At 43.5% G+C, this 24,921-nt stretch overlaps 1 protein-coding gene across 1 annotated transcript; it reads right to left on the bottom strand.

Moving 5' to 3' along the window:
* Positions 1-3,100: 3,100 nt before the first annotated feature.
* On the bottom strand, positions 3,101-14,814 carry Chrna9 (cholinergic receptor nicotinic alpha 9 subunit). Its single transcript, XM_015481800.2, has 5 exons — positions 14,273-14,814; positions 13,832-13,977; positions 12,778-12,932; positions 9,756-10,288; positions 3,101-5,599 (listed from the first exon to the last, which is right to left on the bottom strand). The coding sequence occupies exons 1-5, from the start codon at positions 14,337-14,339 to the stop codon at positions 5,058-5,060; spliced, it is 1,443 nt and encodes a 480-aa protein (XP_015337286.1). The 5' UTR covers positions 14,340-14,814; the 3' UTR covers positions 3,101-5,057.
* Between the last annotated feature and the right edge of the window lie 10,107 nt (positions 14,815-24,921).

Here is a 24,921-nt window from a genome sequence, read left to right as displayed (position 1 = left end):
ATTTCTCATATTCTTCTTTTGCATATTTTTTCTTGGCTATTGTTATTTGTGTTTGTTTTGCTGTATAAACATCCAGATTCAAGGTCTAGGCAAAGGTCCACATCAACCTGAGTCACAAGTCCCGGGTGGGACACCAGCTCTGCTTCCTCTTTGTTACCCCTCAAACACCAAGGGTCTTATTCTATACCACTCCATTGACAAAGACCCTGACAGTTACCGGGGTCTTGGACCTCTACAACAGAAGTCCTCCCCCTGAAAGAAGCTACTTTCTATGCCAGGAAATTGATTTAGACTCCTGGGGTGAACACAAGGACACCTCTTCCTATAGTAGCATAAAAGAAAACATACACACACTTCTAATCTCTGTCATATCATATTCAGGAAGCTGGATTTTGTCCTACAGGCATTTCGTTTGCCATTTAAAGTTTTGCGTGGAAGAGTCACAAGATTGGTTTGGCACTGATGAGGGGGAAGAAACTGGAACAGAGAGGCCTAAGGAGGGTCCTACTACAGTAGGCCAAAGATGACAGAGAGTGGAAAGTCAGGCAACTGTGTAGGCATAGAGAGGAGTGGACAGATTTGAGAAGCATTTATTTACGAGGTAGAATTGTCAGGATCAGTGACTGGTTGGATGTCGGGTTAGGTAAGAATCCAGAATGACCGGATGCCTGATTTGTAACCCAGGTATTGGGGTGGATGGTTTACAACTAAAGGACACAGAAATGCAGGAGGAGCCTAGACTTGGATGATGATGTAGATAATACACTTAGTTTGGGACCTGTTGGATCTGAAGACCCGGAGACATTGAAGTGGAGGTTTCCAATTGACATGGAGATTACTGGGGTTTGGAGCTAAGAGAGCAAGCCTGGGCAAATGGTTCTGAGAGCCAATCAGGATGCATGTGGCCGTAAAAACCACGGGAGGAGAGCTGAGGGTGGGACTCTGAGGGAAGCCGATCTTTACCAGGGGAGGAGGGGTTGGCGCCAGCCAGGGGTCCTGAGAATGAGCCATTTAAGAAGCAGAAGGTTTTAACAGGAGAGAGAAGCCTTTCAAGAAGGTCAGCTGTGTCAAAGCCACTGAGAGGCCTCAGAGGTGGCTAGTGGATTTGGCAGTTGTCAAGTTCATCATGAACTCGACAGGAGCAGTTTCCTTTGAGTGGAGAGAAATGAAGTCAGATTTTAGTTGCAGACACAAAGGCAGAGGGGGAGGGACAGTGCCAGATGTCTCTCCTTTATGCGTCCCTGGAGATTCGCACTCTACCCTTCTCCACTCTGCTCTCTGGCCCGGGCAACAGTTTCTCATGACTGTTGAGTTTGGCCAACAGCCAAACTCCTGAGAGTAAGGGGGATGTATACTCCCCAGTGCCTCCCTGCTGGGTCTGGGGTCTGGGTCACCCAGAGGTCACAGCTCCCTCTCCTTGCTTCAAGTGACCCCTCCTTCTCTCCCTCCTCCTCCAGGCTTCAGGGTGGGAATACCTCTGCTTGGATAGCACCGGGGCTCTCTCCCCACCCCTGTGTGATTCTCTAGACCTGCTCACACTCTTGCACGTGGTCTTTGGTGAAACCGTCCATGGATTATCCTAATTTGAACCCAACTCCTGCTGATACTGGCTGGTGCAGACAGGAACCTTGGCTGAGAGGTTCAGAGACAGAGAGGTACACAAAGCGAGGGAAGTTTTGTCATGGGGTTTTATTTGTTAAGCGTTGGAGAGGCTTAGGTATATTGACAAGTTCATGAAGTTCTAACAGCCAGGTCCTATTTCAAAGGCACAATCAGAGAGGAAGAAAGAGGCAGCTCCTTGTTAGCCTCTGAAGTCGGTGACATTACAAGTGGCCTCACTCTTATTGCTTCAGATATCCTAGAACTTGTGTTTCCAGTTCGCTCAAAGACAGTCCATTTGCCAGGTTTGCCCATGGCTCGTTGGCATGTATTGGTCTGGACCCACAGTCGATGGAAAAGTAGGCACAGAGATACAGAGAAGAAAGAACAAAGTTCAGGACCTCAAAAAACCGGGTGTATCTCAGTGCACCAAGGTGGTCAGAAGATAAACAAAGTGGTTGGTGTTTTTTTTAAACTTCGCAAGGCTCAGCATCATCTGGCCCTGCTCACCTTGCCAAACTTGACTCTTTCATCTCTTGTCGGTGATTTGATTGCATCTCTCTACCTCCCAAACCTTTTTAAAATTTTCTCCTATGTAATAAGCCCTGTTCTGCCCTTGAGCCTGAGTTCTGACCTGCAATTTGGCAGTTTCTTCAACTCTTACCCCGTCGAATTCCTTCTCATCCTCATATCTCTCCTAAACACCATCTCCTCAGCGGTTCTTAACCAACCAATCGCCAAGCCCGGTCTACCCTAGGTCACAGATATTTTGTGATCTGTAATCTTTCCTACTTTTTATTCCCATTGTCTCAGGTCAAGCCTTCATTACCACTTGCCTGAACTAGTAAGAAACATCCCAACGGATCTATTTCCCTGTCTCTTCTCTTTTCTCTACAATCTTTTAATTGCCACTGCAGTCTTATTTCTGAATCACAATTCTGACACTGTCTCTCTCCCTTGCTTAAAATCTTTTTTGTGCTTTCCCAGGGTTTCCCAGGGGCATGGCTCAACAAGACCTTCTCAAAGTGGCTGTAGGTAAATCCATCCTAATTAAATAATCTAAATATGGGAAAAGTTAAATACACAGTGTAGTCATTTTGTGTTAGTATAATGAAAATATCTGAGATGGGCAAACTTTATAAAGAAAGGTTTATTTAGCTCACAGTTTTGGAGGCCTGTAGTCCAAATAAGCATGGTGTAGGCTCTGGTGAGGGTCCCTTTTGACAGCACCACCTCATGGCAGGTAGCAACAATGGGGGCAAGTATGGAAGAGATCAAATCTCTAAACAGGAAGCCAAAAACCAACTGAAGTCCCACGATCACTTCTGGAGACACACCCCTAATTGACCTAAGGACTTCCTACTTGGTCTCATTTCTTTCTTTCTTTTTTTTTTTTTTTGGTACTGGGGATTGAACTCAGAGGCACTTAACTTCTGAACCTCATCCCCAGCCCTTTTTATTTTTTATTATGACAGGGTCTCATTAAGCTGCTCAGGGCCTCACCAAGTGGCTAACACTGGCTTTGAACTTGTGCCTCTTGCCTCAGCCTCCAGTCACTGGAATTCTAGGCAAGCACCACCACACCTGGCTTGACCTCATTTCTTAAGGTTCCAACGCTTCCCAATACTACCACCCTGATGTCTAAACCTCCAACGCACTGGTAGAGAGACTTACTGACACCATAGCACACAGTAATGCTCATGAGAACTGTATTAGCTTTCTGTTACCACTCTAACAAATTGTCACAAACTTAGTGCCTTAAAATCATTTATTATCTCAGAGTTGTGGAGGGTTAGAAGTCTGGAAGGAGTCTTGCTGTGCTAAAATCAGTGTTGAACATGACTGCTTTTCTTCCAGAGGCTCTTGGGAACAATGTGTTTCTTTGCCACGTCAGATTATAATTGAGAAAAGGAGAGGCAAAAAGGAATTCTCTTAGCTTCTAGAAGCTACTCATATTGTTGGTTCATGGCTCCTTTTCTCCATTTTCAAAGCCTTTTGAAGGACCTTGGTCGGGTCCTTCTCATGACATCATCTCTTTGGTACCCTCTTTTGCCTCCTTCTTCCACTTATAAGGATCCTCATGATTACACTGGACCTTCCTGGATAATCCAAGATAATCTCCCCATCTTAAGGTCATTTGATCTACAATCTTAATTCCTCATTGCCCTGTAACTTAACACACACACACACAGGTTGTGAAAATCAGGCATGGCCACCTTTGAAGGTATATTTGATTGAAAGTAGGAAAGGAATTGAGATACACAGGAAGTAAATTAAGGCAGAAAGTTTAGAATAAAGAATGAAAATCCCTAGTCTCTTCTAAGTTACAATCTGTTGTGGTCAAAAGCCGTGTGGCTTCAGCAACTCTGGTCCTACTTGGAGCCACAGTACCAAGAGTTGAATCCCAGCCTAGTTGGACATTGAGGATGTAGGTCACTTACACCCACTTTTCTAAGCCACAGTTTCTCCCTCTGAGAAAGAACAGCAATATCTGCCTGCCTATCTCAAAGAATTGTGGTGATGATCACAAGATTTGCTATGCTAGCCAATGCAGATACAAATCATGTTGCTTTATTATATGTAGGAGAAAATAAATGTTTGAATAGTTGAACGAATGAGCTCAGCTTGCTGATGACCTTATTTTAGTCAGAGACTAAATGTAGGAACAACTTTATTTATCTTATTTTAAGAAAAGATAATGTGGGAATGACCTCATCTTTAGGGTTTATATACAACGTAACCAACATGTAGACATCACCATAAAAGAAATTCTCTTCCCTTTTGGATTGCTGACCCTTAAACTTCATGTAGGACAAAACCTTTTTTCTACCACTTGAGATCTGGCTTGAAATGTACCCTGCCTAGCAAACTTACCACTGAGACTTTCATCATTCTCAGAGCGTGTTTTAGAAAGTGAGTTGAGAAAAGAGGGAACTAAGGGGGAAATATTTGCTCAGGAGAAACCCTTTGTCAGAGCTAACCATGATGACAAGCCAAGTCAAAGAAAAGTCTAAGAGATGTCATTAGATTCAATTAAAGGAAGAATTTTCCAACAACAACAAAAAGCATATTTTAGTATGAACTAAGGGAAGAATGGGAAAACGTTTTTGTCTTGTTTTTTCTTTTTTTTTTTTTCCTTTAAATTTTAAACACTAATTTGCAGTGCTTTGTTATCTGAACAGCAAAAGAGGTGAATAGTTGCGTCAATTAGAGGTGTCACCCAACATTCCGGAAGGTTATGAAAGGAGTCTTTCCTTATTTCCTCCAGTTTCCCGGCCTTTGAACTTTTGGATCGCCTTTTAACCTGACAGATAGCTGCAATGTGGACTTGAAGTCAAAAATAAAAAGTACAAACAACAAAACCCCTAGACTACATTTGAACAACAATCTGGCTTAAAAGAACACTGGAGGAGATCGCAGGGAATTTTATTGATTTCACCCCAGGTATCAAATGTCTCCTAATCCGCTCTTGCTATGATCAAAATAGTCATCACAAACACCATGATGAAAAAAATCCACATGAAAAACCGGTCTATGACTTTCGCAACCTTCTTCCATTCGCTCCCCTTGGAGTTGGTGGCCTTGTGATCTTTGAGGCACTTGGCTATGTACTCGATATTTCTTGTCAGCGCTTCATACCGTGCACAGTAACCATCCGCACCCTGTGGGTTCTCACCCTGACACCCCAGGTCATTCTTTAAGAGTTTGTTCATTTCCTTTGTTCTGGGAAGGTCTTTGTTCCTGGCTGTGTTCAGGTTGGACTCTGGGAGTTTGCCATACACCTTGGGGAGGTGGTCCCGCTCCCTGCTGTGGCGAGGGCCGAGGCAGCTCTCCCCCACGTCGTAGACAAACAAGATCCTGGACATGTACTTCAGGATGACCACCCTGGCCCAGTGAGGCACGGGCCGGGCCTCGGCCCCGCAGAAGTGGATATTCATCACCATTATGGTCAAGGCCGTGGAGGCTGTGATCAAGGCCATGGTGGCTATGTAGTATTTTCCTGGAATTAAAACAACAACAGCTAAGTCAGCTTTAACACAGTTCTCTGATTTGCTTAAAGAGAAAGAAATCAACACTTTTTCTCAGGAACTGGTCTACTCAGTGGTCACTAGTGCAGACCTCTGAATCAAATATCTTGAGTTCAAATCCCAGCTGGACTTATAACCTGCCAGGCTTCAGATTCCTGCTGTGTGAAACAAGTATAAGAATAGTATCACGAGCTGGGTGTGGTGGCACACACCTGTAATTCCAGCAGCTCAGGAGGCTGAGGCAGGAGGATCGCAAGTTCAAAGCCAGCCTCAGCAAAAGCGAGGTGATAAGCAATTCAGTACATAAAATAAAAAGTAAATAAATAAAATACAAAATAGGCTGGGGATGTGGCTCAGTGGTCGAGTGCCCCTGAGTTTAATCTCTGGTAACAACAACAACAACAACAAAATAGTATCACAAAAATATGAGGAGGCTTAATAGAAATGATGCATGTAAACATTTTCAGCACTGTTCTTGGCTCCAAGTTAAAAGGTTTGCAAATGTGTGCAGAGATGATGATGTGAAAAACCTTGCCACTCTCAACATACAAGCAGTTTATGAACTTGAGCAAGTCTCAGGCTTGTCTTTAAACTTTGTTAATATGGAGGAGAATTACTACTGGGTAAGAAAAGAGACACCGTGTCACTATATCTTTAAAATGGGAGTATATAAAGCAAATGTACATGAAAAAGGGAAATAAAGGAAAGAAACATAAAGAGGGCGAGTTCATGAAATATAGCACAAAAAATTAAGAAGATGAACAAAACAAAGGAAAGCTTTTGGAAAGAGTAATAAACCTGGGCATGGTGATGGCGGCCTCTAGTCCCAACTACTTCAGAGACAGAGCTAGGAAGATTGCTAGCCCTGGGAGGTGGGGCTAGCCTGGGCAACATAGCCAGACCCCCCTCCCAGAAAGAAAAAGATACAAAGGAGAAGAATAAAAGAATAATAAAACTGACGGATCTTTGAAATGCCCACTCACAGGATAGAGAAAGAGAGCAAGAGGAAGAGAGAATACAAAAGAGTAGAAATTCGGAAAAAATAAAATCATATTAGAAACATCTTTATGATAATGTACTTGATAATCTAGGCAAATTTCAAGAAAAAATACCAAATGTCAAAATTAGTGCAAGAAAAAAGAACACTTGAATAAAAATGGGAATGAATTATACTGCTTCTCCCCATATAGAAAAAACTCTAGGTCCAGAAGAATTTGTAAATGAGTTTTATCAAACTTTCAAGGAAAAAAAAATTTGTATCTTATGTAAGATGTTGCAGAAACAGAAAAGGAGGGATAACTTTATTCTATGAAGTCAATTTAACCTGATCTTAAAGTGATGAGAAAAGAAATATTAAGGCAATTTTGCTTAGAGACATATTTGAAGAGTTCTATATAAATATTAACTAACTGAATCCCATATTGTCTTCAGATATTAATATGTCATGAAAAGGGAGAGTGTGGTCCAGAAAACCTTTTCATGTATTTTACTCTATTAATGTGTGAAAGAGAAAACTCACGTGATTATCTTAACAGATGAAGAAAAGCATTTGATAATGTTTATAGTCCATTTATTATTTGTTAAAAATTCAGGTCAATTTAAAAGTGGAGGTAGTTTTTTGGTTTTTTTTTAAGGTAAAGATCATGTGCCAGCTCGGTCTATTCCCTAAAGACCTAAAAAGAGCATGCTACAGGGACACTGCTACATCGATGTTCATAGCAGCACAATTCACAATAGCAAGACTGTGGAATCAACCTAGATGCCCTTCAATAGTCGAATGGATAAAAAAAATGTGGCATTTATACACAATGGAGTATTACTCTGCATTAAAAAATGGCAAAGTCATAGAATTTGCAGGGAAATGGATGGCATTAGAGCAGATTATGCTAAGTGAAGCTAGCCAATCCCTAAAAAACAAATGCCAAATGTCTTCTTTGATATAAGGAGAGTAACTAAGAACACAGTAGGGACGAAGAGCAGGAGAAGAAGATTAACATTAAACAGGGATGAGAGGTGGGAGGGAAAGGGAGAGAGAAGGGAAATTGCATGGAAATGGAAGGAGACCCTCAGGGTTATACAAAATTACATACAAGAGGAAGTGAGGGGAAAGGGAAAAATAATACAAGGGGGAGAAATGAATGACAGTAGAGGGGGTAGAGAGAGAAGAGGGGAGGGGAGGGGATGGGAGGGGGGATAGTAGAGGATAGGAAAGGCAGCAGAACACAACAGACACTAGTATGGCAATATGTAAATCAATGGATGTGTAACTGATGTGATTCTGCAATCTGTATATGGGGTAAAAATGGGAGTTCATAACCCACTTGAATCAAAGTGTGAAATATGATATATCAAGAACTATGTAATGTTTTGAACAACCAACAATAAAAATTTTAAAAAAAGTAAAAAAAAAAAAAAAAGATCATGTGCCAGAAACACACACCAAATACTGTATACTTAATGTGGAAAACTTAAACATGTTTCTGTAAGATTGGGCACACATTTCCTAAGTGCTACTAATAACAAATTGTGACTGTTAATCTTCTCAAGAACTGTGTATACACTTCCTGAAAAAAAATTCATGCCATCATAGAAACAAAACAAGTGATGCTTGCAAAATTCTAGAGAGTCATCTCTCTTTAGAAATTGTGCCAACTAGATGTTCAACGTCAAGGCTAAAGAAGAGAGGATCTGCCAATAGATCTGCTTCAAACTGTTATGATTGGCTGTCATTACTGTAAATCATTTCTTCCTCAGGAGAGGTAATAACAATGCCAATGTCTCTCTTGCTTTTTATTACTGGAGAGGCAAACTTAGTGTGCTTATTTCTCAAAAAGGTAGGGGTGTGTGTATGTGTATGTGTGTGTGTGTAGGTGTTGCTAGAAGAGAAATGAAAAGGAAGAAATCTCCAAAGAAACCAATTCCATACTGGATTAGTTAGAGAGGATTCCATAGAGAGGAAACTGGATTCCACAGAGAAGAAAAGATCATTCAGCCTCCCTTTGAACCAAAGGACTCTAAATATCTTGGGAGATCTCAAATTTTTCCTCATTGCTTATTTTAAAGAACTAAAAATTAGATCTAGGTTTTTATTCTGGTAAGTATCTATTCCGACAGCAAGTTTTGGAGATGGAGGCATTGACTCTCGGGGACATCCCCAGTGGAGGAAGTAGGTGTTAATGGTGACAGGAGAGATATCAGACCAAGGTAGGTAAAGGAGCAGGGAGATGAGGATGATCGCCTCATCCTGTATTCACCCTTGGAGAAACATTTCACCATTGCAGAGTTTTGAAAATGTGGTCTGCTTTAGAATGAGCTTCATTCAATTCCCAAACGTTGGTCAAAATTGTTAAACCAAACTCCTTCAGTTTAGGAAGCTGCATTTTAATAAGTTCTTCCACTGCTCTTATACCCAGTAAATGTGAAGAACTATCTCATTAAGGCTGGATGTCAGGCTTAGAATTCCAGCTCAGCTTTCTACCATGATTCCCAGTCTTCCCCGGAGGAAAACCCTCATAATGTGAAAAGATAATAAAAGTCACTGTTAACTCAATACTTGCCTTATGCCAGGCTCTGCACCAAGCATTTTCTCAGGAGGTAGCAATTATATAAATGTTGCAGATGGTGAAGCAGAGATTTACAGATGAAGTAACTTGCCCAAGGTTAATCTAGGAGTCACTGGTAAAGTCAGCGTTCAAATTCAGGCTTCTTTGGCTTCAAAATCTGAGCCTTACCTTCTGAGTCAATGGTTTTCAGACTTGCACAGAAAGTGCATCAGAATCACCTGGAAGGCTTGTTTAAACAGATTGCCAGGCTTTACTTCCAGAATTTCTAATTCAGTAGGTCCAATGTGGGCCCTGAGAATTTATATCTGTAAGTGCCCAGGTGATACTGAGGCGGTGTGTCTCGGGACCACCACTTTGAGAACCACTGCTCTAAACCATAAAGCATCTTGTTGTCCAAAAGACCAGTTTTGTTCCAATAGCCCCATCTGAGATACCAACTGCAGACCCTCAGTGAACCATGCAACAGCCTATATTAAGACTTAAGTTGGCCCAAATGTTACAATTTCAAGGCAGATACACAACTTCTGGTCACTACCAAGCGAGACTCAAAGACACTTGAACTCACCTATCAGAGGGACATTTTCTGAGGCTGGCATGATCTCTGCCACCATGAGCTGAAACACAGTCATGGCCAATAGGATGGTCACTCCCAGGGAGACCTTCTCCCCAGAGGCTGCTGGAAGATAAAAACTCAAGGGAGCGAGAAAAGATATGAGGACACAAGGGACGAGGAGGTTGACTATATAGAATGAGGACCTCCTCTTCAGAAGGAGGGTGAAGGTCACATCTGGGTAAGGCTCAGAGCAGCAGCCGTAGGAGATCACATTCTTCACGGCAGGCATGCCATTGACCTCCCATTCCACATCTTCGACGAAATCCGAGAGATCTCCACTGTCCAGAGCGTTGAATATGTCCACCTGATTGCCATTGTAGGTCCAGGAACCAAAAGTCAGGTTGCACTGCTGGTTATCAAAGGGGAAGTAGGTGACATCCACCACACAGGAACTTTTGGTGATGGCTGGTGAATCCCAGGTGATGAGTCCATCGTACCGCAGGACCACATTGGTATTTACGGGCTCTGAAGACTCGTCATCAGCCCTGGAGGTCAGATGAGGACAATGACTGTCTCTTCCTAAGAGAACTCAACTGCCTTACCCAAGATATTTCACTGCCTTGTGCCGGGCACTTCAATGTCCTTGGCAATGGATTAATTTTCTACCTGATATCCTGGCTTGAGAGTTTGGATTCACCTCTAATGTGCCCTTCTCTCCCATCTCCATTGACACACCAGGACCAGGTTCTCTTGGAGTTTTCCTTTAAAACACCTCTGCTCTATGTTCCTTCCATCTATTCCCAGTCCTACTCCCTTGGTCCAGGTCAATGATTTGAACATCCAGACAAAAATTAGCCTGTTGAGACTAAAATCTGCTTACCTGATTTTGTTCACATAGGCCCCAGAACATTAAAAATAGCTTTTTGTTGTTGTTGTAAGCGTTGTATATTTGTATTTAGAAAACACAGGGGGAAACAATCATTCATCCATAATCTTAGAGATAAACACTTATTCAGGTTATATCTTCCTTTGCATTATCAAAATCTATGCCTTACATTTTTGAGTATAGAAATTCTATTTTCCTTTAGAAAAAATTACTCTTTCTCCACTGCCATTGCAAAGGCAGAGGAACTATTTGCATGAACTCATGAGCACATAACTGGCTTCTCTAACACGGGGCACTAGGATCGCTTGACTTAGGATTTTGCCTGAGCTTGCAAGGAAGCATTTCAGTAAGAGCTGGTCACTGCCTTGGCCAAGCAAAGCAAGCCAGAGGAGAGAACCAGCATTCTGTTTGTTTTCCAAGGAAAATTGTTAGAACTTACAGAATGCCATCAGAAATCATCTAAGCCAATTGTATTCTCAAGGGTGAACTGGAGTAATAAGGCACCAGTTACGTTCTTGAATGTTATGTTGCTTGGAAGGACTATGGAAAATCCCCCTGGTCACTCAGAGTGGGGAATGGACAGCAGGATTGGGGCTATGATTCAGGAGATGGTGGTCCTTGGATGAGCTCTCTGAGTAAGAAGTGACACTCGAATCCAACTGCTTCTTACTAGTCTTGCTTCCTTAAGGGAAATTTGTGTTCAGTAGATGCTCCACCCAGGGAAGAATCCTGTCCCAAACTACCTCTCATTCACATTGTTCTGAGCAACAAAAGAACCTCTCTCAACCCACAGAAACTTGTTTTCAAAATAGAGAGGGGGGTGGGGGGAGAGAGAGAGAGAGGTTCCCTCAAAAAAAGGTGAAAAAACTGAGCTTGGATTGTGACAGAGATCTCTGGTTCCCTCTCATAGTGTGGCCTGTGGATTGGCAGTACCAACACTATCCGGAGCTTGTAGAAAGGAAGAACACAGGCCCACCCGCCGAATCTGAATCTGTATTTTGACAAGATTCCTAGGTAATTTGTGTGCACTTTATAGTTGAAGAACATAATTCTTACCTACTTATTTACCCAAGGCCCCTTGCTCCAAGAGTGGAAAAGAGTCAACTGTCCTATAAGCCTGTTAACAGAGTCCAAAATCCATAGTCCATCTTCTAGATGGACCATTCTAGTTTCATTTTAGTAGGATCATTGTTATTGACATATAATCATGAACAGTGAATGCTGCTGTTCCATAAATTGTATCCCCCAGAAAATTCGTATTTTGAAATCCTAATAGCCCCACATCTCAGAATGGGATTTTATTTAAGATTGGGATCATTGTGGGCTGGGGTGGTGGCTCAGTGGCAGAGCGCTTGCCTTGCACATGTGAGGCACTGGGTTCGATCCTCAGCACCACATAAAAAGAAATAAACAAAATAAAAAGATATTGTGTCCATGTATAGCTAAAAAATGTTTTTAAAAAAAGATTGGGATCATTGTAATCCCATCATTATGTATAACTATAATGAACCAATATAAAATGTGGAAAGAGGAAAAAAAAGATTAGGCTCATTGTAGATATAATTAGTTAAGATGAGATTAACTTATACAATAGGGTGGGCATCGAAGCCAAGATCCCTGGTCTCCTTATAAAATGGGAATTTTAGGCCCAGGTAGGAGAAGGAGAGCTTCAAGTGAAGATGAAGACAGAGTTCAGGGTGTTGCTTCTACAATTCAAGGAGTGTTGAAGATGTCAAGAAACCACCAGAAGCCAGAGGACAGGCTTGAACACACTACTCCTCACAACCCTCAGAGGGCGCCAACTCTTGATTTCACATATCCAGCCTCCAGAACTGCAAGATCACGAATTTTTGTTCTCTAGGTCACCCAACGAGTGCTATTTTGTTACAGCAGCTCTAGCAAACTAATGCAGCTTCCAATTTCTCACCTGAAAAAGGAGACTATAGATGGAATTTGATGGTTTCCTTCCAGCTCTGAGCTTCTATGACCTATTATTTTACTATTTGAGCTTTCATGACCATTATTTTAAGGTCTAAGAACACGGATTAATCCTTAAATTCATGCATGTTTTAAAAATTCCTTTTTCATTATGTATAGGTTCTATTAAATCAACAGGTTCATTCCAGGAAAACCTGGACTTGTACTTACTTGTTATAAAGAACAATGTCTGGCCTCCACACCAGGTCACTGGGAATCCTGATGGAGTCCAGCCCATCATACTGGTCTCGATCCCACGTGAGATACGCATCGTGCCAGATTTGGCGGATCCATAGATAGGCGGTCAGAATTTGGTTTCTTTCATCCTACACAATGAATCTAAATGTCACTTTATCTGATTGACACTTCAACCAAATGCATTTCATCTTCAGGAAACTTACTCTTCACAATTAATAAGTGAGATTTTCAATTAGTAAGTGATAACTTTTTAATTCTATCCTTTTGATGGACTACCAAGGCCATTTTTTCCTTCTTGATTTAGTGTCTCAAATGCAAAGTGGATAGATATTTAAGTCTTTGGATTTTTGCATGGATCGACTGCTTGATTTTCAATAAAAAGGGATCAACTAATAGAGGGAGGAAGAAATATTTACCATGAACAGAGGAAAAATCCTTATATGTGCACTAAAGCTATGAGATGACATAGCTTACAATGTCAGCTTACTTTTGTTAATATTGAGATTAAATTCACAAAACACCAAAATTATCTTAACCATTTTAGAAGTGTACAATTCAGTGGCTTCCAGTACATTCTCAAGGTTGTACAACCCTCACCACTGTCTAATCCAAGAGCATTCTCATCTCCCCCCAGGAAATCCCATAACCACTGAGCAGTCTCCCACTTAATTCCCACCAGCTCCTGGCAACCAGTCTGCTTTCTCTCTCGCTGGATTTACCTACTTTGGAAATGTGGTATAAGTGGAATCATACAAAACATAACCCCAGCTTTCTTTATAGGATCTAAGACTGTTAAGTTTCATGACCAGAGCTGTAGGTCACAGTAACATTAATGAACATTGGGTAACATTTAGTGAAACAGTTTTGTAGAAATATTCCCTCCACTGTCATTCTATTCTCCTGCCACCTTGTACACAGGACTCTGCTTCATTCCCTCTCAAGTTCCCCCTTAAGACCTTCTCTTCAGGAAACATGCTTTCTTGCATCCTGAGACCCTTTCCAAATGTCACAACTATCCGTTACTCACCATATCCTTAATCTGAGAAAGGGTAATCTGCAGCGTGACATTCAGGACTTTATCTGTGTCTTCTACTGGACGAAGAGCATTGGAATAATCTTCAAAAAGGTCATTAAACAACTTCTGAGCATATTTTCCATCTGCTGTTTCTACAGCTGCTCAGAAAGAGAGAACGGTATCAACACTCAGGGTACTGTGTGTACTTAAGACAAAGAATACCAGGCTGAGGTCTAAAATGGGGGATGGCCCAACTTTGGCTAGAGAAAAGCTTTAGGTAGACGGATGGTTGTTTTTCTGGCCTGTCCTACCCAGATCAGCACGAGTCAGTGGGGAGTACAGACACTTCCTGCAGCTAGATCAGTTCTCCTGTCTTTCTTGCCCCGGCCCCGACTTCCTGCCAAGGAATGACCCCAGAAAAATACAGATGGTTATACACCACCAGCCTCTCACCTCTCAGTCTGGAAGCAGCAAAATAAATCCAGCAAAAGGAGATGCAAGAATGGGGCCAGATCATCATTTTTCTGATCTTCTAAAATGTCCTGGCCAGGCAGTGTGGGCTTTTACTTCCCTCTGTGAAGGGAAAGGGACTGGACTCAAGAGCCTGCACTGCCCCAGTCTCACCTGGCAGATGGAGAGCACAGGTTTGCATTGCACGTAGGACCAATATCTTCACATCCAGACCCACCAGCCCTCCCTTCTGGTAATAGGAGACTGGCAGCTCTAGTAGCTGAGATGCCGGGAGCTCAGGGTGTGTTAGGCAGTGCTGTTCTGGAAAAGCCACCCCAGTGCAGGGTCCCTAGCTACCTTCAGCAGGAACTCCACCTAGACCAAAGAAAAGAACTGAAGCTGGAGTCAAGGGCATGCCTGACCCCCTAGAATGGGAGAACAGGAAGCAGAATGGAGATTTCCACACCTGCAGCAAGCAGACTCTGCCTGCAGGGTCTAAGGGGAACTGAACAACAGATGCAGTCATCCAGAGAGGCCCCCGGTGCTTCTAGAAGCATCTGAAGGGGGAAGGAGAAGCAGCTCTGTGATCTCTTGAACAGACTGGCATTCTGGGTTCTTCACCACCTCTGCCTATGATCACTTCTTCAGTTGTCCCACTGGGTTTGGATTTCACATAGTAAATGTGTGAGTATTGGTGTGAGGGGTATTGTATCAGAGAACAGCATTTATTTCCTGAAAAAGCAGCAACATTGTAAATTGGATTTGGAGTTGAACGCTGGGTGTCACTGCCAGCCCAGACCCTTAGGAGCTCCATAATTCTGGATGAGTTACCTAGACTCTGAGTGCTCCCAAACTACAGACTAGGGAAAATGATATTCTCTCTTCCCCAGAGCTACCAATGTACTGTATATGGAGGCACATTGTAAATTGGAAAGCATTATGTAGGTGCTAATGATTTGCACCTCTGATCAGCTTTGCAGATCCAGAATTTCTACATTTACCAAGTCATCAAGGGTTTGTGGGCTCTTTAAATTTAATTAAAAAAAAAAAAAAAGATGATTCAAAGGCTAACCAAATCAGCATGAGAACAATTCCTAACCAGCGATGATGTTACTAAGGACGCTATGCTCCCCCTTTGCATTTGAATGCTACTTTGTATAATTTCACAGTCGTTTCTCATATGTGATCCAATTTTGCTCCCACAAAAGAATGTCGATTTCCAATTGCTAATGAAGTCTGGGCTCTCATGTCTGTCTCTCGTCTTGCCTGGGGAAACTGCCTTGGAAACCAAATTAAGATAATTTGGTTGCCTGGAATCAGAGCGAGGAAATTGGATAGCTCTATTTCATCGAGTTACAGCCATCTGATGAGTCACCCGCTCCTCTTCAGGAACATATCCTCCGCACGGAAGGGTCATCCAAGCCGTCAGCTAAGTGTGTTTCTTAATTGCCTGCCCCCTCATGTTCACTGTGAAGGCTGTTTTCCTCACATGACAGTCTGACTCACCATCCAATGACCCAAGTCCTGGGGCCCAGGCTCGGGCTTCCTTCAACCTCCGGCTCTGATCTCCAAAGCTGAGTGTGCTTTTGGAATTGATTTAACACCTTGTTCTCCCAGGAGGAAACTGAGATGCAGGGATGCAGAGTGGCTTGCCTCTAGCAGCAGATGGCAGTGACAGAGTCAAGGCCACCTGCCCCACTCTACTGTGCTTACAACACGTACATGCCTCTCCTTCTCGGTGTCTTTCCTCAACGTGGCGTCAGATGCCGGGGTGGGGGGGTAGGGGGGGGTGGTGACTTGCTTGCAGGCTGAGACTCTCTGCCTTATGTTTCTTTTATTCTTCACGACACCCAGGGCAGCCCCTGGTAATAGGTGCTCAGTGAACACTCTGCTGGCTGCTGAGGTTGCTGTTAAAAAGCCGCCTCTCAGGTAAAGGTCCCGGTGGGCTTCCATGACATCTGGTTAATTCAGTGCCTTTTTGGTCACTTACAAGATTTTTTTTTGGTCTAGGGAGTGAAATCAGGGGCACTCAACCACTGAGCCACATCCCCAGCCCTATTTTGTATTTTATTTAGAAACAGGGTCTCATTGACTTGCTTAGCTCCTCACTGAGGATGGCTTTGAACTTGGGGTCCTCCTGCCTCAGCCTCCTGGGTCGCTGGGATTACAGGTGTGCCCCACCGAGCCTGCCTTTTTTTTTTTTTAAATAATGATGAAAATCGATGGTCACCTCTCAATGTTTAACATGAACCAAATTAAACAAATGCTTTTCTTTGCCTTTTGAAGCCAAAATGCTAATGAATAGGAAGCAAACTCCTCTCAAATTCATTCTAAAAATGACTACTGAATGTTTTTACAGGAGCCTCTCATCCTCCACCCAAAATGTATCTCTCCATCAGCTCCAAGCCAAATCCCCACCCCACCCCCCAAAAAGAAACCCTGCAATATGGTGGTCCCATAGCTTCCAGAATGATACATGGAAGATAAAATGACTTGAATCCACTATTTGGGGTTCAATAAGACCAAAAAGTTGGCACATTTCCTTAGACTGTTTTTCTTTAGATATATATATAAAGGGGAGATGAACAGAGGGCAGATGGGAAGGACAGATATCTTCATTCTGCCACAGGTATATTTTGTAACAAAAATTACAAGAGTCAAACATCATGTTTTGTAAAGTGTTCTTTCCCCCAGAAATTACTGACTTTAATATTTTCTCCATGTTGTTAAACAGAATCAGAACATGGCCAACACCCGAAGAGCTCCTGGAGGCCAGCTACCTCAGCTCACTCACTTCACAGATGAAAAAACTGAGACCAAAGAGGTCAAGTGCTCTCCCAAGCAGGCCTGGTTATCCAGGGATGGAACCCAATGTCTATATGTCACATAGTGCTCCCTCCATCAACAGGGCCACCAAGGGTAGGTGGGACCCCAATCTGCCCCACAGGAAGGAGTGGATGGAAAAGGATGTTAACCTGGCATGGTGCCAGCAACCCTCAGCCTTTGGAGCCAAGATCTTGTCAGAGGAGGCTATTCTGGGTGCTCAGTGACACCCCACCTGCTCATCCATGAGGCACAACTTATTGAGCTCACAGGAGGTGCCCTGATGGGCCTCCATGCCTGAGACCATTTCACTGCTACTCCCTACATTTGCTGGATTCCTCTTGGTCATATGTCTTACACATACACACACACGCACACACACACACACACACACACACACTTACCAATTTTCTTTAAAGGAGAGGTCTCCAAATTATTGCATCATGCACCAATGTTTGGAATGAGGGTCGATAGCTTAGATACAAAGTTAGGCAAAGTGTTGCTCACTAAGGCCTCATATTCGCAACATCTTGGATTTTATGTCTGCCCTTGCTTTCAAGAAAAGCAGCATAATATATAGTTTGAGAGCACAGAACTCTGTAGTCAAAACTGCTTGGATTCAAGTCCAGCCCCACTACTTACTAGCTGTGGAACTTTGAGTAGATTACTTAACCTCTCTGTGCCTCAGTTCCTATATCTATAAAATGGGGGTGATTTATAAGAGTGACTACCGCTTAGGGTTGTTTTGCGGAATAAATGAGTTCATCTATGTGAAACCCTACCATAAAAGTGCTAAATACATGATAATTGACAGGAAAAAAAGCATGTTACCTGTAGCCACAATTCCACCATTTATCTTTCTCCCTCTCTCCCTCTCCCCACTTCCCACATGTCTCCCTTCTTCCCCCCATCCTATGTCCCCACCACGCCACCATGCCCCACAACTTCTCAACAGACCTAGGAAGAGAATACTGGTTTTATCTGACAAACAGCTTGTACTGCAGGTGGGAGAATATCAGTTCTGCCATTTTTTTTGTCCTTTTTTTTTTTTAATTGCAGTGGTAACATCCTCGTCAATCCACAGTGGATTTATTTATTTACTTACCTATTTTTGTAGCAGTCTTTTTAGTCCTGTGATGCTCTACATGAGAGTTATCCGATCTAAATCTGTCACAGAGATTGGCAGACTCTTTCTGTGAAGAACTAGATAGTAAATATTTTCAGCTTTGCAGGCCATATGGTTGCTGTAACAACCACCCTCCCTTGGACTGTGGGAGCAGCCATAGGCAAGATGAATGAGCACAGCTGTGTTCCAATAAAACTTTATTTACAAAAATAGCTGGTAGGCCATCTGTGGACCCATGGGCAGATGCATAGCAAGACGAAGGCTGACCCCGAGTGAACTCAGCCAGTTAGGTCTGTCTTCCCCACAGGCTGGTATGCACCAAAGGAGTCTTTCTAATGAAGAGCCAGAATACAAGGGGACTGAAGAGCACACAGCAGCCCTGTTTGAAGTCTGGAGCCTGAACGAGCCTCCTCCCTCCCACAAAATGACCATTAGAGCATCACGGGCAAGGAATTACAATCTCCCCAAATGTGGCTACGGCCAGGCCAGGGAATGTCTGTAGTGAGGATCGGGGAAGTGTGTCAGAACACTCAGCCCCATGAGTCCCACCCAGGAGCCGGGGGGTGGGGTGCTAGCCCTTTCCCTCACAGGTGAGAGTCCCAGAGCACTGCTTCATCTCTAGGGTTGTGCCCTTTATCCCCCAGCTGTACCCAAATGCATTTGGCTGGGGAAATACAGATTAAATCAGAACAAAAGGGATTCAGAAAGAGAGAAGGGAAGGTCTCCTGGGGAAACAAACAGTGGCGCCATATCTCACTGTGCTCTGGGCCCCAAAAAGGGTCTGAGCTTGATACGGGGCTGGCATGTTAGTGGTGTGCAGTGCATTCTTCCAAGTGAAACCCAGCAGGAAAGACTTGGTGCTTCTGAGCATCATGAAGGAAGACTCCGACTCTTGAGTTGGCTCTTTTTTTTTTTTTTTTTGGTACTGAGGATGGAACCCAGGTTGCTTTACCACTGAGCCACACCCTGAGCCCTTTTTATTTTTGGTTCTGAGACAGGGTCTCATTAAGTTGGTTAGGGTCTCACTAAGTTGCTGAGGCTGACCCCAAACTTGCGATCCTCCTGCCTCAGCCTCCTGAGTTGCTGGGATTACAGGTGTGCTCACCGCAGCTGGCTCTCTGTTGAGTTTTTCTAACCATGACTTAAAACAGATCAAACTCCAGGGCATCATCCCTGACTCTCCTCCCTCTCTGAAGTTCAGGGTTAGCAGGGTTGATTCTTCTGAGGCCTTTCTCCTTGGCTTGTGCACATCTTTCTTCTCTCTGTGTCCTCACATGATCTTCTCTCTGTGGGGGTCTGTGTCCTAATCTCTTCTTAAAAGGACAAGGAGCAGACTGGATTAGGTCCTGCCCCGAGGACCTCATCTAGCCTTGATTACTTCTTTGAAGATCCCATTTCCAAATATAGTCAGATTCCATAAAGGGGCCAGATATCAGTTAAAGCACAAGTCTAGCCACGCCACAGCCTGCTCAGCAGTCTCCGGCGTATTCTCATCTTACTCAGAGTGAAAGTCCAAATCCCCATCCTCAGGGCCTTGTGTGACATCTCCCCTGCTCTGCATCTCCAGTGCCCTCCTCCGGCCTACTCCATCCCACACCACTGGCCTCCTTGCTATTGCACAACAGGCTCTGCCCCTCCGGCTCAGGCCTGGGCTCGCTCTATCTTCTCTGCCTGGGTGCCTTCTCCTGGCTCCCTCTCGGGCCAGCTCCTGGCCTCCTTCTCAGACGCCCTTTCCTGATGATCCTGCTCTGAGCAGCTCTCCTCCCCTTTCTCTCCACTTCCCTCTTTACTTTTTCCTCTTAGGACCGGCTGCCCCATGGATATGTGTCACGGGATGCCCTTGTCTGGTTATTGTCTAAATCCCTACTAGTTCCAGGGCAGTGGACACTTGATCTTATTCTATGCTGCCCAGCAATAAAGAGGAACTGTATTCATTGTGTTAATCACTAATATCTAGAATAAGAAAAGAAATATAAGGAATTAAGAAGTGGAGGAAAGGCTAGACGAATGATGGATATGTTTCCTATAATTTTCCCCAGATTTTTTTTTTTTTTTTAGCATTCATGGCTAGGGAGCTGGGTGGAGCTTACTTTGTTGGTCTACTGACTGTTCATGTATTTTAACTATGTCAAAGTAAAATTCCTTGAGAATGTGGACCCCAGACTTGACTTTCCTGCGTCCAGCCTCTCTGCCTCATACATAGTCCTGCCTAGAGAGGAACAACCCCCAAGGTCAATTAGCAGCATCTGCCACGTTACAGGAAGAGGCCTGGAGCCTTCTCCCCCAGGTCTCTGCCAACCTAATGCGACAGAAAGAACATGAGGACATAGGAAGAATCCTGTGACCCAGGTTCAAGTCCTGGAAGAACCACTTATTAGTCATGTGATTAATAATAATTTCTTGGAGTTTCATTTTCTTTTTCATTTGTAAGAACAAGAGTTGTAACACTTACCCAAAGGGGTTACTGTGGGGACTCAAGAGAAAACAAGTATGTGGCCAAGGACATTCTTGGCATATGGCAGTCTCTGAATAAATGCTGCTGCTGAACTAGGCAGCTCTGGGAGGCGGTCAAACCCGCCTTGGTCAAGAAACCCAGTAAGTTGCTGAGTTCATGAGGAGACAAGGGCAGGTGACGGGGGACCTGCAGTTTCTGGGTCAGGAGAACAGCTGAGACATGATACTGGGTATCCAGTGTGACCAGGTGAAAGATCCCGGGGACCACAGCAAGCTCTGGTGTCTGTTTGCCAGAAGCTGCACACTCTGCTCTCTGAAATCCCCAAGGGAATATACACTTGAAAGACTTTCCCCGGCCTGAGTTCCCTGGCTTCCTCTTGCTTCTGGGTCTGTCCTCGCTGTGTGGTGGGAGGCCCTCTTGGTGGGAACTTTCTAGCCTCCTCCTCAGGCCACAAGTGTTCTGAAGTTTCTGATCCTTTCTCACGCATGTGTGTTCTCACCCAGTGACCTACTTCCTCTTTCCTAGCAGACTGTGTGGTTGTGAGTGTACAGTGTTTCCCTGATGTTTGCCACTACCTCCTCGCTGATGACCACGCCAGTGTTGGACGAATGACAAGCCTGGGGGGGAAGCAGCAGAGACGCATCGTCACGCCTACTTCAAGTTTGTTAAGCGTCATGAAGGGAAATGAAGAAATGCAGATGGCACCACGCTAACCAAACTGAGATCCAGGCTAATGTGGGAGCCGTGACTCCCAACACCTCCCACAGCAGTGGGCTCCTGAGAAGCAGGGCATCCCTGGGTCCTGGATTTTCACTTATTCCACCCATCTCCTGCCTGGTCCTGGCAAGCAAGAGCCAAAAGGATGTGTTAAAATGGAAATGGAGGGGCTGGGGTTGTGGCTCAGTTGGTAGAGCGCTGGCCTAACATGTATGAGGTACTGGGTTCAATTCTCAGCACCACATATAAGTAAATAATAAAGGTCAATCAATAAAAAAAAAAAAAAAAAAAAAAAAAAAAAACAGAAAAGGAGCAAGGAGGAGGTTTCTCACCAGAGCAATGTCCTCCTTTACTCCCACCCTCTACTCTGAGTGCCTACATCTCATCGGCTCAGGCCCACTTAACAAGGTGGGAATGAGGGATGTCGTAGTGGGTTTGGGGTTGCTGTAACAGAGTACCTGAGATTGAAAGATTTATGAAGAACAGATTTACTTTTTACAGTTCTGGAGGTGGGAAGTCTAAGAATGTGGTATTAGGAGAGGGCCTTCTGGCTGGTCTCATAACGGAGCAGGGGACATCTTGTGGCAGGACAGAGGGAGTATGGCAACTCAGGTCGCCCTTCTTATAATCCCATCCTGCCCTCCATCCTGCCCTTGTGTTATCCCAATGATCTCCCAGAAGCCCCTCTTCCAAATATCATTAACATGTGAATTTGGGATTAAGTTTCTAACCCCCAGACCCTTAAGGGATACCTAAACCAGAGCCCGTTGTTAGGTAGTGAGAAGCCGAGAAATGCACGGCAAGGTCACAAGTGTTCTTTAAATTACTTTCGGGTCTTTAAACTGCTTTCAGGGTGGCTGAGAGAGCAAAGGGTGTTGGTTCATTTGTAGAAAATAAACAGAAGCAAAGGAACTAAGGGGAAAATGAATCAAAAGAAAAGGATTAATGGGACTAACTCTTGACAGGGCCCACTGATAGGCTTCTAGGTGTCTCCACCTGTCTGGGAAGGAAGATTCCTTTAGCAGCGCAGGTGCACTAAGGTAACTTCTGACCAGCTGTTGACCCCAGTGCCCATGTTAACATGGGACTAACTTATAAATGAAAACCTCCCAAATAAGATGGCCACTGTGAGGGTTCCAGAGAGGACCAACTAAGACCAAAACTCCATCACCTGACATGAAGGAGGAGGTGAATACCTGATGGGTGAATTTTGCTGAAGGCGGTCCCCAGTTCTCCTGGTAGATATCAAACAGTAATACATTTGGAGGCAGCTGTTACATTTCAAGTGGCTTTTGTTTGTTTGGGGTTTTATTTTTATTTTTATCCTTTTTTTTTGGTACCATCTCTGCTCAGAGCTGCCCCCCCCCCTCTCTTGAGGGTGCTCTCTGCTGGAGACTCACTTTGCTTTAACTTTACTTTTACTTATAATAAAGTCCTCTTGCATGGCTTGTGGTGTCTGACTTTACATTTTCTTTCATCGGAACACAAGAACTACTCTTTTGGAGTTTCAGCTCTTCACTTTCCTGTGAGTACGGGACTTAGACCCCTGCTTCGGGAAAGCAATTTGAGAGGAAGAGAGAGGAAGCTATATCCTTAAGGAAGTGGGGAGGTTCTGTAAAATAAAGCAAGACAACTGGAAGTTTTCTTTCTGAATTTTTCCCTCCAGGTCACTTTTTAACCTATTCTCCACGTCTTCTTCTCACCTCTCGTTGCCATTGAACTAGACTCTGTGCTTCTGATCAGCATGAGAGGAGACCAAAGAGCCTCGGCAAGGATATGGGAAGCCACAGATGGGGATCAGAGAGGGGAAGGGGAATACATCCACTGATCACAGATGAGCCGGCCCAAGGCGATGCCCTTGGGTATGTTAGCTCTTTTCCATCCCTTTTGGAACCTGAGATAAAAGAGGAAATCGCTGATACCAATTATGTGTTTAAAATGTCAACATTTTTGTTTATAATGAAATTTTTGCATAAGTTTTGACTTTTTAAAAAATGTTGCTTTGAGCTGGGTGTGGTGGTGCATGCCTGTAGTCCTATCTACATGGGAGGAAGATTACTTCAGCCCCCAAGTTCAAGACCAGCTTGGGCAACACAATGAGGACCCATTTCAAAAATAAATAAATAAATAAATAAACCCCACTTCTCCCCAACACCCCAAGACCCAAAAACATCCACACAGAGAAAAAGAAAAATATTGTATTAAAATTTTATCTTTATTTACTACTGATATTTTTAGCTTCCCTTCAAATGTGCATTTGACTCTCTTGTCTCACCTCAGTCCCTGCCCCCAAAAGATTTAGCCCAGGAATAGAGCTGATTAATTTAGGATTTTTAGGAAAAACTAGAAGCTCTAAAAAGAATTAAAGCCTGTTTTTTTTAACGCAACTACAATTCTACTAAAAGCATTGGAAGAAAGAATGAAATTCTCCATTACAAAAATCAACCCAATTTTAGACACAATTCAAATTCTTTATCTGCTAACAAAGCCAGGGTACTTCACCTTCCTGGCCACCAGGTGTCTCTCTAAACCCCCTGCAGATCTGCGTAGGACACAGAAGGTATGGTCATGTGTGAAATCTGCTGTTTTCAATCAATTCTAAAGAGATGGTACCAAAAGAAAAAAAGATATAAAAAAAAAAAAAAGCCGCTTGAAATGTAATAGCCTCAAATATCAAATCTACAAAGATCCAGGATTTCTCTCTAATAGCCAATTGCTTATGATGATAAAATCTATTAACTGATTTAAGCTAAGAAACAGATTAACAAATCAGTTTGTCCTAATTGATATATTTTCTAGAATATCCCTGCTTCCTTCCTTTCCCCATTCCTTAGCCAGATTGTTTTCTACCATAATAGTATATTCCAGGAGGGTCTCAGAGAAATTAAATATTCCCCTGGTTTGGGGGACTAGATCTCACCCACTGTTTCAGGAAAGGGGGTTTTGAAAACAATGATCAAACCATTTGTTTATGTTCAAAAAGATAATTGTGGGGCTGCAGTCATAGCTCAGTGGTAGAGCACTTTCCTAGCATGTGTGAGGCATTGGGTTTGATCCTCAGCACTACATAAAAATAATAAATAAAATGAAGGTTTTGTGTCCTTCTAAAACAAACAAACAAGTAAATAAATAGAAAGAAAGAAAAGAAAAAAAAAAAGATAATTGCATGGTAAAGGCCCAAACAGAGTGGTGGGCCAGTTGTGTTTCTCTTTAAACCTAAGTTATCACCCATTCACTTCATGCCCTCAACACCCTGGAAGGACCACAGACCCTTCCAGTAAGGGCCCAAAATTGACTCTGGGAGAGACCTCTGTGATGTTGCTCCTTCAGCTTCTCCAGCCCCCCTAAGACAGCCTCCATTCCCCTTTAGAATTGCTCCTCATAGTAACCTCAGCCAGAGCAACGTGGGGGCTCACCACTCAGTGCTCACCACCCACTTGTCAGTACACCAGGGGAATCTGCCAGAAATTATCTCTGAATGGTCATTTCTCTGGATTTCCATGCTGGTAAAACTCTTCCTAACTTTCCCAA

The sequence above is a fragment of the Marmota marmota genome, unplaced genomic scaffold (genome assembly GCF_001458135.2).
Source record: "Marmota marmota marmota unplaced genomic scaffold, marMar, whole genome shotgun sequence".
In the NCBI taxonomy this organism is placed as follows: domain Eukaryota; kingdom Metazoa; phylum Chordata; class Mammalia; order Rodentia; family Sciuridae; genus Marmota; species Marmota marmota.
The sequence above is the reverse complement of the archived record's forward strand: the minus strand, read 5'-3'. Positions and strand labels throughout refer to the sequence as shown.

Excerpts from the sequence above, each read along its gene's own strand:
- Chrna9 (XM_015481800.2), bottom strand. The coding sequence starts at position 14,339 with ATGATGATCTGGCCCCATTCTTGCATCTCCTTTTGCTGGATTTATTTT. Across the intron at positions 13,978-14,272 it reads TGCTGCTTCCAGACTGAGAG|CTGTAGAAACAGCAGATGGA; the intron begins GTGAGAGGCTGG and ends CTTTCTGAGCAG. Across the intron at positions 5,600-9,755 it reads AGAAAATGTCCCTCTGATAG|GAAAATACTACATAGCCACC; the intron begins GTGAGTTCAAGT and ends TTTTAATTCCAG.